The sequence below is a fragment of the Aquila chrysaetos genome, chromosome 2 (assembly GCF_900496995.4).
Source record: "Aquila chrysaetos chrysaetos chromosome 2, bAquChr1.4, whole genome shotgun sequence".
In the NCBI taxonomy this organism is placed as follows: domain Eukaryota; kingdom Metazoa; phylum Chordata; class Aves; order Accipitriformes; family Accipitridae; genus Aquila; species Aquila chrysaetos.
In genome coordinates, this window is record NC_044005.1 from 38958088 (window position 1) to 38972306 (window position 14219).

The window sequence follows — 14219 nt, forward strand, 5'->3', positions numbered from 1 at the left end:
AAAGAAAGATTACCCCAAATGGCAAAGAGCATCAGGGCTTGTTCTTATCTGTCTGGAAGCTGGGCTTCCTTTAATAACCTGCTTGCATTCATGCTTACACAACTACAAATAGCATAGCAGAATCTTTCCTTGGAAAAAGCATTGTTCAGCAGCTGCCAAGCTTCCCACTGCTGTGCTCTGGCCTTGCTCTCCACTGGGGCTGTGGGATGGAGCAGGATAACAGTGCAGCTGTAAATACTTTCATGGCAATGGCCCTTTGGACAGATGCATGTATTGCGAAAGTCTGGGATCTCTTTTTTCAAGATGGCCTGGTTTCCTTCCAGATTTAGAAGCTTTCAAAAAAGAATAAGTCATTAAGCACCTTTTATTGCTTTTTATTGTTATTCTCCTGAGAAATAAAAGTGGGTTTTTTTTTCAAATAAGATTGGTTTTATTTGAAAATGGGCCCTGTATCCTGAAGTACATCCTTTTGCGCTACTTTCTTCATTCCACTGCCTGTGCTGTATTTTGTGAGAACAGGTTCATTTATTTGGCTGCCTTTTGCAGCGAGGCTCCTTCACTCCTCTAGAGGGGCAAATGAGAGCAGAGATGCTTTCAAATGCTACATCATCATCACATATCAAAATATAAAAGCAAGTTATGAAAGGGAGGTTGTGGGTGCCCACGAACCTCCTTCTCATATTTGGAAAGCAGACCAAAGCAAGATACCTACTAGCCCTGGGTCACATTACAAAATCCATGTTGAATTGAGGAGGAAACCTGAGGTCTAACTCACAGGCCACCAGGCTGCACTTTTCTTTCTTGTATGACTTCTCTGAAGCCATTTTGGGTTTGTTTTCCATCAGCCTAAAACAGATCAGAAAGTTCTGCTTTAAATCATGGATAATCCTGGTATAGCTCAACTGGGCATCTCTTTGCACGTTTTGAGGATGGAAGAGGGTGACCAGGTCTACATTTCTAAGAAACACAGATGAAATTAAAAGCAAACCACAAACCTTCTAAACTTTGCGTTATTATAAAGCCTGGCAGGATAACCAGATCAGTGAGATTATTTTTATTGCTGCACGAATCACCTACGGCTTAGTGGAAAAGTAAGTCCCAGAGCCACCACCCCAACTTCTCTGCTGGAGCCATCTCCACCACATCACAGCCTCAGACATGCCGAAGTGAGACGACTCTGCAAAACATTGTCATTAGCCATCAGTGGCAGAGCTGACACCTCATCTCCTCAAGGACACGGACCATGAAGGGTTAATAGACAGAGCACATGAAGTTCCCACTACACAACTCCCAGATGTGCAGACATTTTCTCAAGGGACCCTTCAGGTCCTACACAAACTCCAGGAAGCATAATACCATAAGCAGCACAACAGCGTATGGGAACGACAACAACCAGCAGCCCAGTGTGGATGCATTAGGCCATTTTACAAGAAAGCAGGATTATGAATGCTTTTAATAATTGCAATGAGATTCACAAACTATATTCTTCACAGACCAACCCAGAGCAACATCCATCAAAACATAATAATCAGAAAACAGCTTTATATTGTATTTGCTGCATATACTGCACAGGAGTAAAATCTCTTCTTACTTCGAAGTAGTAAATTGGAAGGAGATTGGACAGACAGATAGGAGGAGGCTGGAGAAATGTGGCTGGAAAGTCGGGGGGAGCAAGGGAAGAAGGGAGAGCTGAAATTTTTGCTGTCCGCCGTGTCTTGCAATCCTGGCAGTCTTGTTTGGAGCAATTTTTACTGACTTGGCTTCATGCATCTACACAGGATCCTTTTTGTTATTCTAGGAAACCTACTGAAACCACCCACTCACCCCATCCACCTTCCGGGCAACACAGCCACTCCTCCCCACACCCTGAGTCACAGCTAGGGGTGGCAATCAGCTCAGGGTGGCCGCTAAGCCCTGCTGTGCTGCCTGTCACCAGCAAACAAGCTTTTGAAAGTGGAAAGGGCTTCGGAGAGCAGCCAGCCATCTTTCTGGCACAGGTCCAGCCCTGGGAGCAGCTAGACAAAAAAAACCAAACCCACCTGTGTTTGCTGGGGTGAGGTGAGGCACACCACAGTTTGGAGGGCAGAAATGCACTGCCAGGTGGGAAGCACCGTCTCCTCAGTCCACTGCTCTGAGGCAGCAGATGTGCTTCCCTGCTGCTTGCAGACGCAGAAGCCTGGAGATTATCATCCCGCTTACCTCTAACTCCCTGTCCCAAAGACGAGGAAACAAATACTCTGTTAATCTTGAGGCTTACAGAAATTTCACAGAGCTGGAAAACTACTTACTGTTAAATAATAGCACAAAAACATACCATCAACTGGATTTTCTTCATACAAGTCTCACACCATAAATTTTCTATGGTAACTGTACAAGAGGTGCAAACAGAGTTGTGTTTCTTGGCCCTTGGATCTTTCCATATATTGTACTCTTAATTTCATTTTTGGATGCAACAGATCACCAGGACTCACTTGCAGGTCTGCCTCCTGTTCAGTGTTCACAATGGAGGATGCCTGATCAAGGAGCGTGTGTGCGTTTGCATGTACATGCATGCATTTCTCATCATTGCTCTCTGTGGCCCCCGCTCCCATCTAACTATGATTTGTAGCTTCCTTTTTTTACATCCCAGCATCATCAGCAAGATCCCTGACACCGAGATCAACTCTTGCTATTTGTGTGCTGGTTGCTGTATGAACAATAGGACCTTCACATTCTATCACAACATAACCTGTCAGATAATAAAAAGAATAACATGTTACTAAAAGCAAGCAAATATGATTAACTGTTCTGCTGCCTCAGCATACAAGGCAGGTTTACTGCTGGGGTAACCTCTACAAGCCTAACTGCACACCTATTTTAACAGGCATGCACACCCTTTTTCTGACACGACATGAAAAGTCCCCGCTTCTTCAGAGTTCACTGTATTAACCCCTGCCCAGACACAAGTTAACTAAACGCAACAGCCAGGTGATTACTGGAGGTCCTGCAGCCAAAGCTCTAATGAGATACCATCTTCAGCTATCTCTTTCCAGTTATGTTCCAGTCCTGCCAACTGCAAACCTACCTTTGGTTCTCCCTGTATTACATGTGCATGCACACATGCACTCTCTGGTACTCGTTGCACTTCCCAAACTTTTGCTTTTGTTCCTGACAGCCAATACCCTTTCCTCTTCACACTGTCCTTTTCAAATTCAATACCTTTCTGGTACCAAAGTGGCTCAGGCAACATTCCTGAAACCTGGGGAAGCAGGACAGTAAGTCACCATTTTTAAGTTTAAAGAATGCTTCTGCCTGGGAAGCAGCAGTGCTGTGACATGGCTGGGAGTGCATCTAAAGAGCTCTGCTGCAAGAAAACAGTCATAAGGCACTTTTAGCTGCTGAGCAATTTTAGCAATGTAAATGTCGAAGCTACCACAACCACATAAGTGACAGATACTAAAAAAAATAAATGGGCAGTTTTATCTCTTTGTAGCTGTGACAGTGACATTCCAGCTTTGTCTGACCTTTCCAGATGCTCTTTACTTCTCTCCTTGCTAAATCAGTCTTCCATGCAGCCCTGCTTTCCTTGGGTGAGCGTAAACTTTCTGACACAGCCAGGACACTGCCATATTTGTGTAACAGCCCCGGAGAAGCTGTAACTGAGCCAGAGCAGTGCTGCTTGCCTCCTTTCTGACAGGAGAAAGGTCTGGCTTAAGCAACCAAAGAAAGAATTCAGTGGAGCACTGCCTATCCAGAACACCACCACCGTGCTCAAAGGGAGGCAGTGTTCACAGCCACCAAGGCACACTCCTTCCTTGTGTTTATGCTGGGGGATGAATATTAAGCAAGTATTTCAACGCAGCTCTGCTGTTGAGATGTGTCCACAAAGGTTTGGCTCCTTTTAAGAAGGAGATGGAGCTGCTAGCACACAAATTTCAGGCTAGTAGCACAGTTTTATGCTGTCTCCACATGCGATCTGCAAAGTGAGGTCTTTAAAAGGCTGAAAGCTATGGGTGCTAGCCCAGGCTTTCTTCTAGTGTTGTAGGGGAAATGACAAGACAACTCCCTTTCCAATCACCAGAAAAGAAAGCAGTATATTCAAACAATACATCGTGCACAGCTGGAAAACAAAATCAATTTACCCAGCTGCAAGTGCTGCTCTTCTGCTAGTCCTGTGTTCAGAGGAGTGCACCTGGGCTTCAGAATGCACAGCCAGGCTGCATTCCCTGTCTGGCCTGAAAGCAAACTCTCCACGGCGCCTGCTTACTACAACGCCATACATCACAAGACTGCTGGGACAGATCTGCTAAGTCTTGCAACAAATTCTACAGCCGATTCCACACTGTAAGGAATTTTATTTAAATGAAATTATCTGGAACAACAACTGAGGCACTCAGCTAATAACAACTAATAGTTTATTAAGAGCAGCCAGAAAACTGCTGCACACATGGCTTTTTTTAAGCAACAGAATTACTACTAAAGCAGTTCCAGCTGCCCCAAAATGGGATCCTTTCTACCTTGGTAGTCTGGAAGCTGAATATACTGTATCAAGTAAGGAGGATGCTAACCCACAGTCACCACAATCTCTCTCTCTCTTGCTCCTTGAACAGACAGACTAGGCCATCATTAGCTTTTTAATTGGAAGGTTTTGGACTGAAAGGCTGGGCAGGCCATGAAACAAATCTCAACCATCCAGTCCAAGTTTCGCTGCACTCAGCACTAATTTATTACCAGCATTAACCCCCATGGTCTCATGTGATTTTTTCCCCTTCTTGGTGCTATTGCTCTCCGACAGTTTCTGTGGCACCTCCTTCTCCAAATCTTCGTTTCACACCTTAAAGCACTTGGAAGCATTGCCGGGGTCTTGCGGGTAGCTGCTTGTCACCCATCCCACACTCAACACGGTCTCAAAAGACAGGCTTGGTTGCAGCTTCTTTTTCTGCCCAAGGCTGTGGTATAAGCTGACAAGGAGGTGCTTAGTTAATTAGGGAGTAATTACAAAGTAATCCTGGATCCTGTCAACACCTTGGCACAAGAAAGGCCATGGCTGGACAAGACGGATCACACAAACAACCCTAGTGAAGAAAGCTGGGCATTGAAAGGGCCTGTCATGAAGTACAAGTGTGATCAGATAAGCCAAAACACAGTCTCCTGGCCCACTGAATAGTTTCTGTGCCCACAGGCCACAAGTGACAGAAGCTTTATACACATATATATTAGTGGTTTTCAGCTGTGATGGAGGAAGTGCAGCTCTACAGCCCTCACCTCTGTATACTACACCTCTTGGTTTATTCCTTGGTATACTTGGATGTCTGCTAGGATACCCAAAAATACTCACAAATGGCTGCCCTCTCTTTGCCGAGGAGCTCTAGGGATTGGAGATCCTCTACACAAACCTCATCGCAAGTCCAGGGAGCCACCCAAAGTGCCTTTTGTTTGAACTTGAATTAAGAGATCAGCCACCATTTGCCATACCCTCCAATTTAATCTTCTAACCTTAAGTACCTCCACTGTACATTGCTTTGCATTTGAAGCCACCTAACAATTTTTAAAAGAAGGCAGGCATTTGATAAACTCTTTTAGCATTTACTCTCCTAGCCTGTTCTCCAGAACACAGGGGTAGTTCAAAGAGCTTGGTTTGTGTTGAAGAGTTACACTATCAGCAGCTGACCTCCAAAGAATTACAGGTATGATAGTCAGTGAGACCAACGCTGCACAATGAAGAGCTTTGCTTTCCAACAGAGTTGGCCAGTTCTCAAGGAATTAAATGCATATTCAGAAGAAATCATTACAGACACTCGCAGCACTATTTCGCACCTCCACAAAAGGAGTTTAGTATCACTGGCATCAGTGGTAATGTCCTGTTCTGGTTTAACTGCGGCTGCTGAGTTCCAAGCATGGCTGAAAGACAAAATATAGACACTGCTTCTGAAGTACTACGTCCTGAAAATGGGAGGTATCATTACATTATACTGTGTGTTACCAGCATCCACCTAAAGAACCATCTGGTGGCTGCATAAGGAATTACTGAGGGTGAAAAGGAAAATTGTAAGTTTACCTGCATTTCCTAACTCCAGGGCACAGCCCCTGCAGCTTGGAAACACAGAGTTCAGTCACTGCTTCTCAGCCACTTCCCAAAACCTGTCTCTGCAGCTCAGGATGAGAACACCACTACAGCAGTAAGAGCCCTAACCGTAACTGCATAAGCCAGGCTGGATCCCACTGGGAACATGAAGTTCACCACCAAAGCCTCTCCTTGTCCAGAGGAGCTAGGAAACATTGCACAGGGAAAATAAACCCTCCTGACAATCAATTCATCCTTTTGGATAATGGCAACAAATCAGCACATCACTTGCAAGAAGCACAAGTAAATTCAATGTAGTTTTCATTTTAGTTCAGTGGAATACAGTTCTGTGTCTGCTACAATTTTTAATTCTCCTCTCCTGGAAGACAGTACAAAAAAACCCCTCAAAACCAGCCAGAGTCCCTTCCACACTGGTTGTCCACTGGTGCGGTATTAACTGCTTTGGAGTCAAAACAATCCCTTTTATTAGCTAACAACGGCCTAAAGTGGCGAGGGCAGAAATCTCAATCCAGCGCACCTCCCGTCCAACACAGGGTAAATATTTGTTCTTCTCTACATTTGTGCCTCTGGAGCCTTTAACTCCATTTCTGCTACAGAGCTGCACCATATCAGGAAGAATCTGCTGCTGGCATTTGAAAGCTACTGACCATTAAATCAATGAGTTGGCTGGCATTTCAGATCAGTAAAGTACAAGCTCTCTTTATCTCAGAGTTACCAGGGAGCACTAATAGCTAGGAACTTAAAAAGTCTTCAGACATGCAAAAACCATGCAAAAAAACTGTACAAGGAGATCAACTGGCTAGAAGTATGGTCTTTCAGAGTTTATTGTGAAACTCAGACTAGCAAGACTCTTCCTTATGCTCTTCTCTCTCCTATGAAATCAGCTCATAAATGTCAACTTGCTTCAAGCTCTCTCATAACAAAAATTAAACAGAGCTTGTCTCTGCACTTTATATGCTGAGCTTCCCAAATGCTTTATAGCATTTGAAGATATACAGGAAGAAATCATTTTACTGAGCTCTAGGATGCAACTATTCATGGACTGAAAAGTGGCAACAAACCACTGAAAGCAAGACTGTTTGATTCACAGAGGCTGAACTCCAACTGTCCAGTGCAGGACTGGGCCAGGACACCAAGAAGAAAACCTTCACGAGCAGCCTTATGTCCCTCACAGCAAGCCTGCACTTTACACCTCATTGCCCAGTCAAACTGCCTCAGAGGGTTTATCCAGACCCAGTACTGATTTCATGGTGAGGCGTCACCCACTCAGTCCCAGGAAAAGGCTGGGGGTGAAGACAGCGAATGCCTGGCACTGTAACATGAATCAGGACATGCGGATCTGCTCCAGCCATGGCTTGTCTGAGGGCACAGGAGATGGGTATGGGACTTCTTTCAACTGGAAGCAGGACAGGGAAGTGCCCTCCCTCCACTGGATTCACATTGCTTCATAGGCAGATGTAAATGCAACTGCTGTGCTAAAGATTTGTCTTTGTCTGCTCTCATGGGGCCGGGAGGCTATCAGTTTATACTAAGTCCACAAAGCCAGCAGTGCAGGAGCTGATCTGGCTGAAAGCCCTTCTGCAGTGTAGGTTCAAGAGACATTTGGGATGACCCAGAGCCCTCATGTCCATCTCGTGTGCTGCTGTCCTAAGGTGCTGCTTCCTCCAGCTTCCTAGAGGATTCACAGGTGTTGCTTTTTCTGTGGCTCTTTTTCAGCTGTTTGCTTTGCTGATGAAGGGTAAGGGAGGAAGTTACAGCTTCATTTATCCAGGCTTTCTAAATACAGAGCTAAGTAAACAGGTTGAATAATTGAAACAACTTAATGTATTTGCCTACTGCTCTGTATGGATGCTGCAAAATTAGCACAAAGCGTTGCTCCAGGCTTTTCAGGCTGCAGAACTTTAGTGACTCTGCAACTCTGGAAGTCAGAAAAAAATTGAAATAATTTGGTTTTCTAAGGGATGATGGCAAGTGTCCTGGCTGAAAGAACCTATAGCTGCATTTCAAGTGAGAAAGGGACTCCAAAGCAGTGTTTGGCATGAAGCCTGAGAGCTCCCTGACAAAGAGCAAGGAATCAGAAAGGATACCTGTATCTGAAGGCTACATGGCATGGATATAGTATGTATGTGGGCTTCACTCCCATCACCGGTGACACAAACTCTTAGCTAAAATATACAGGAAGAAAATAGACTTTTGGATACACGTGCCCCCTTGGCCATCATCACTGTGACTTAATGTGCTGTCAATGCTCAGAGTTCTCATGCTCATTTGCAGCTGTGAAATGCATCACTCCCAGCTCCAGAGGATTCTCCTTTTGAACAAGGTCTACAATTGTTAAGATCATTCACTTGATATGGGATTTTCCAAAATTAAGAAAATAGCTCCTAGGACAAGATGACCTAGGAGACGTGACGCACGTGTACTACCAAAGAAGGGCCATGAAGATCAGTAGGGACCTTACTGTGCTAGGGACTACACAGACACAGGGTGAAAAGCTGCTCTGTGCTGCAAAGCACGTTCAATATGAGACTCAGAGATCAGGATGGAAACAGTGCATCTCAGAACAACGAGGCAGCGTTAGTCAGGGTGCTTGGCAGTGGTCTCGGCGCACCCACAACCTACCCCTTGTCACGTTCTTTACTGAGATCATAGTAAACTAAAGACAGATTTAATCCAAAAAAAGACTGGCCTATCTGAAAAAAGCTACAAACAGTTCACAGTCCCTACAAGCTACATAACTGTGTCTGAACAGCAGCCTCCTATGCAAGACTGCAGAACCGATTCCCTCACGCTCTCCCATGTTTCATGTCATCATGCTATGTTTTGATGCCATCACCTCATTCTCAAAAGCTACATCCTGCTGTCACAATTGAATTTGCTCTAGCTTGGTCCATGCAGTTGGTGCTGGCAGCCTAACTGGAGGAGAAACAGCAAAACTGTGGCTGTCTATAGCAAATGACTCCTAATTGAGAGAGGCAGCACAAACAAGAGCAAGAAAGCATTTCTTTGAAAATGTAATGAGCAGACAGTTGGCATAAGGGGCTGATGGAGGTGAGAGCTGACATCTCACAGCAGAGATAAGAAGAATGGGAGAGGTGACATGGGGGTTTGAAAACAAAGACAGGTACCTCATACTTTACAAGGTGAAGAAAGGGGTGCTACTGGAGAGACATGAACTGAAAGGCATGTTTATAAGTGATGGGTAACAAAAATTATCGCTGCAGCTGTTTGGGTGAGTGTGATTGGATTGCTTCATGGAGGTCAGAAAAAAAGGATGTTGCAGTTACTCAGACATAAGATAACTGAGAGCCCATGTGGGAGGTGTATGGGAGATCCATCAGCCATTCTGGAGGGAAATGAAATGTCAGGTCAGAACAGGGAATGTCACATCTATTGTTGGATGAAAGGATTTAACTGATCTGGGTGGAGGCAAGATATTGAATGTTTACATAAAGGCACTGCAACAAAAGTCCCACCGCTAGCCCATGCAAGCGGTAAATGTCTTCTAAAATGCAAAATACAGAACTGAGCCTCAGGAACTCTGAACAGGGACCACCCTTGGCACCCCCTCTCCCTCCCACCTCCACCCCTGCGACACAGACCAACAGACAGACTGCGAAAAGGTGGAGCTACTCCTCTATCTACCCCTAAGTAGATGTGCCTCTTTCATTCACACGCACAGAGCAGCAGGAGTTGTCACTTTTTACTGCTGTTACCTCTGTGAAGCCAACACAGATAATCGGGATGGTGCTGAGATCTACACCTTCTCATGTATGAGGAGAAGTAGGTCCTTACTCTGATACAAGCTTGCCAGTGTGTCCACCATGTGTCTCATTGAACCTGCAGGCCTTCAACAGTGCACAGACAAGTGCAAGGATGATCAGATCCTCAGTGAATCATTGGGAGTTCACACAGGCATCTTTCCTCCCAGGCTGTAACTCTTCAAGTTACATTTGCACAGCTGTAGGTTCAACAGTGTTTTCACTTATAGTTTAAATACCCAGCACATGAAACAGCTAAGAACAACACAGATTCATATGTATCAGTGTCTGTGTGTCCTGTGGTTGTGGGGAAGGGTGTTTATTCAGGTAATGGTTATATTTAAAATTTAATTGCATCGCGACATTTTGAATTGGATACTGGAAGTGCTAAAGCTACTGTGGGTGGTGAGATTATGAAGATGGTCTTTTCTGGGATCTTAAGACATATTCCTTGCTGAGGCATGAATCTGTCATCTAAGAGCTAGGATAAAACAGGATTTAAACTGTTTACACTAGCACTGAGTAGTAAGCTGTTTCTCAGTGTGCATCACAGCCCAAGGAGTGGTCTAATTAGTAACTCATGGGCCCTAAGGCATCTGCATGCCGCTGCAAGTTTCTAACACCACCTTACCACCACATGCACTGCAAGTGATGGGATCTCATATCTTCACCCAGCATACACAGCCCTGACCAGTACTGAGGTGTGCTTTGAGGGATCTGTGCCAAGCCTGTGGGTACACCTGGACAGCACAGTGAAAACTGGTGTAGAGGTGTCTGAGTATCTGAGCCAAGGTACCAGAAACAGTGGTGGTAGGAAAAAACAGCTTGGCAAGGGCTATCCGATGTAAGAGCCATACCAGGGGTCCAGGGCACAGCTCTATGTAGCAAGCGTAGGAACTGAGGCTCAGTACTGCGGTGGAGCAAAGAAGCAAGGGAGGTCAGGTCAGGTCTTCCCAGCATGTGTGTTCAGACCAGGATGGAGATCTTAAAGCAAAGTAAGAAAAAAAAGGCAGTTGAAGATTAAAAATTATGATAGGGGATAATTACAGCAGGAGCTTTGTTCCAGACTGCTGTGGTTCAGTGTTTCAGACACCCCAAGAGAGCAGCAACTGCATTAAGAGAGATGGAGGCAATGCTGGCTCACCCAGCATAACACCTGGCTGAGGACAGCACTGCACTTCTCTGCTTCCCCCAATTTGCTGTCTTTGCTCCAAACTCATGCTCCTTTGCCCTGCCCATGGCCACCAAGACTCCAGACTGCGAATCTAAGCAGAATATGACCTATTTTTAAGGGGATGTAGTCTTTAAAGACTTCCTTGATCTCATGACCAAAACCTCATATTTTTATCTATTTTGACCTTAATTATTTTGTTTGTCTTGAAACTGTTTAAGCAGTTTATCAAAGCAAGAAACTTTCTCTAAACGAAGTCAGATGTGCGCCTGATATCAAGGATTAAAAGGGAAAGAGAAACATTCAAGTTTGTTGGGGTTTTCTTTTTTTGCTTTGATCTTTTATTCAACCTGAACCATTAGCAAAGGCAATTTCAGTTCTAGGTAGCACGGTAGCTCTGAGCTAGTATCTATTGGTATTGTTTATTCTTTAAAAAGCTTGTGCTATGGTTTTACAGTCTAATTTTCCAAAACTGTTCTGAAAAGGAAAAAAACTAAGTGAGGCTTAAAGACACATGCACCAGGGATCTGCAATACTTTGGGAGGGTATTGAGCCTGTTAGAATAGCTGCCCCAGGTAAAGCCTGGGAAACGCAGTCAGCAAACTTTCTGGGCTTGACCAAAAGGAGAATGTTTCCACTGACTGCAGGGGGTTGGGATCAGGCCCTGCACTGCTGGGGACAATGGCAGAATAACAGAAAAAGACTGGTGACTCCAACCAAGTCCAAAGGAGCCATAAGGAGCTGCTGTGTTCTTTAAAAGCAGACGCACAGAACACTTTGCCAGATACTAATGGGAAAAAATTTGATCTCTTCTTAAACCTAGCAGCAAGATTTTCACCATCCTGATGACAGGAAAACCTATGGGAACATAGCAGGAAACACACTGCAGAAAGAACTGGGAGGAAAACACTGCTACCAGCCAGTTCAGCTCATCAGGAAATGTTTGCTGTTTCTACTTTTCCACCTCAAAGAGATGGAGGCTTCAAACAACATTCTCTGAGAGACAGAGCACGAGGGGACAGCGGGGAGGCAAGTCCCAGCATCGATGCCCTGGGCAAACGGACATCCCCATTGACTGGTGAGGACTTGGGGACCAGCCCAGGACCACCTTCTGTAAAAGTCACACTCTGCTCCTCAGTCACCCTCTGGAAAGATGAAACAAGCCCAAAGGTAACCTAGATTAGTAACACCACACTACTGTACCTGGCTGGTGAAATTAACTTGGTATGCGGGGCAGTCAGGAAAGCATATAAATAATCTGAAGGCAGGAGCTGGAGCTGTAGCAACTCCAATGGCTGAGGACAGAGTGTGATTTAAGCCCTAGCCACAGACACGTTCACATTCTTGCATTTGCTCATTTCTAGGAGATGAGGTCAAAGAGCTCACCACAAGAGAGGATGGATGATGTAAACTGGATGCTGAGTGCCAGTACTAGGGGTTTTTTTTCACTGTGCTCTGCACATACCCAGAGCCTTTCCATTTATAGGAAACGCCATTGGTATAAAAGGTGCATTCTTCAGTGGGCCAGAGGAGGAAGCATCATACTGGGTATAAAAATGTTAGCACTGTTTCCAAAGCTCAGCACTCCCAGTTAAGGGATGAGAGGAAAAAAACCCCAATGTTTACCCTCTCTCAGGAGGAGCTTTCAGGTGGGCAGAGGACTGGAGGAGAGATCTGAGGAGGAAAATCAGGTATTTTCAGCAAGGAAAATGAATACACCTCTGAGTTAATGGTGTTTTAGCTGTTTTCAATAAAAAGAGCTAGATAACCTTTTTTTTGACGAGCTTTAGGCTGGAAGAAAGAGGATTAGGACAACTCTTATTTGCCATTTGTCCCAGGATGCTGTGCATTAATGTAAATATTATCTTGGGAAAGAGAAGATGGAAGAGGAGTAAAATCCCACTGGAAACAAAGTTAAAATTAAATTTTTTTTAAACATTTCTACATTATTTAACAATTTAAGTTGTTAGGATTTTCCCTTCCTTTCTGTAGCTCCATTTCCACCCTAACCATACACCCAGCTATATTCTTACTAGACAGTGAGTATTCCCAACTGACAGCTGCAGTTTCACCCTTTTTAGAAAAGTGAGCGAGTTTCAGGATAGCTCTGACAATTTGAGACATTGCCTAGAGTGAATCAGAGACATCTTTTCCCTGTTCTACAGAAAAGGGCCTGTTTTCTGCACGGGCACATATAAGAGAAGCACTTTGTCACAAGTTGCAGGATTTTGCTTCAGCAGTGGAGTTGTGATATCTTTCAGGAGCTGTATGTATTTCAGATGCCTCATGCTCCCATTTTCTTCTACTGTGCAGGAACTTGTTCAAAGGCATCTTCCACAATAAGCTACCAAGTAGGATGGTACTTTACAGGAGTCTGACAGGTACAAATTATGGGAGATGCAATTCCCTTTGGAAACCACCCCACAGATACAACTGAACCATTAGCTGCATACACAAATGTACTTTGCAGAAGGGAAAGGAAACTGGCCAAAATATTGAGATTCTGGGATTTCTAGTACCTGTCTTCTTTTTTGTTGTTGAAAAAACAAAACAAAATTACCCTAATATTGCTTTTCCCCCATGGAAAACACACATTTTTCACTAAAAAAGAAGAAAAAAAAGCTGTAATACTACAGTTAAGAGTATATGCATTTTTGGTCAAAGAACATTTCTAACAGTTTAAGGACTGGCCCTTTGCTGTAATTGGTGAACATGCCCCTAGGTACCACTGTTTCCCAAAGCATCAGCAAGAAGACAGGACACACACACAGTCCTGCCAGTTTTGCCATCAACCGTACAGTTTCTAAATGTAGAAAAGGTATTTTCTGTCCCCTGCTAGCAGGCTGCCCCTAGGAGGACAGTCACTGGGAAATGAACACAGCAGTTAGAAAGATAGTGGTTGGTTGGACGAGGATGACAGAGAGGCAAGGGTAGGGTTTAACTTTTGATTCATCTGTAGGGAGATGCATTCAGTTATAAAGGATGACTGGTAGTTATGGGGAACTGATTTGAATGGGGTCAGACAAAGATTAATTATTATTTGCCTTTGCTGCTGTTTGAAGAGAAGGGATGATGAAAATTGCAACATGAGAACTGCTTCTGACTCATCCTGGGACAGGAGGAGGAAAAAGGGGAGGTGGGGACTAATTTTGTGTTTTCTTGGATGAGGGAAATTGCAAAAATAGCTGGGGGAAGAGTTTATTTGTGTTACGAGCTTTAATCT

The 14219-nt window shown here is 44.4% G+C and overlaps 1 protein-coding gene across 9 annotated transcripts in view; it reads right to left on the reverse strand.

The window, feature by feature from the left end:
- The window catches only part of ACTN1 (actinin alpha 1), a 93281-nt gene that overhangs the window by 51154 nt on the left and 27908 nt on the right, over positions 1 to 14219 (reverse strand). The window contains exon 1 of one of the 9 annotated variants that reach the window (XM_030042065.2): positions 2315 to 2350. The exons of 6 other annotated variants lie outside the window; for them this stretch is intronic. In XM_030042065.2, the coding sequence (XP_029897925.1) occupies positions 2315 to 2335 (21 nt within the window). In that variant the 5' untranslated portion in view covers positions 2336 to 2350. Of the gene's footprint in view, positions 1 to 712; positions 823 to 2039; positions 2138 to 2314; positions 2351 to 14219 lie in introns of those variants that run through there. 2 more of the 9 variants (XM_030042068.2, XM_041128254.1) reach the window with 2 other exon arrangements.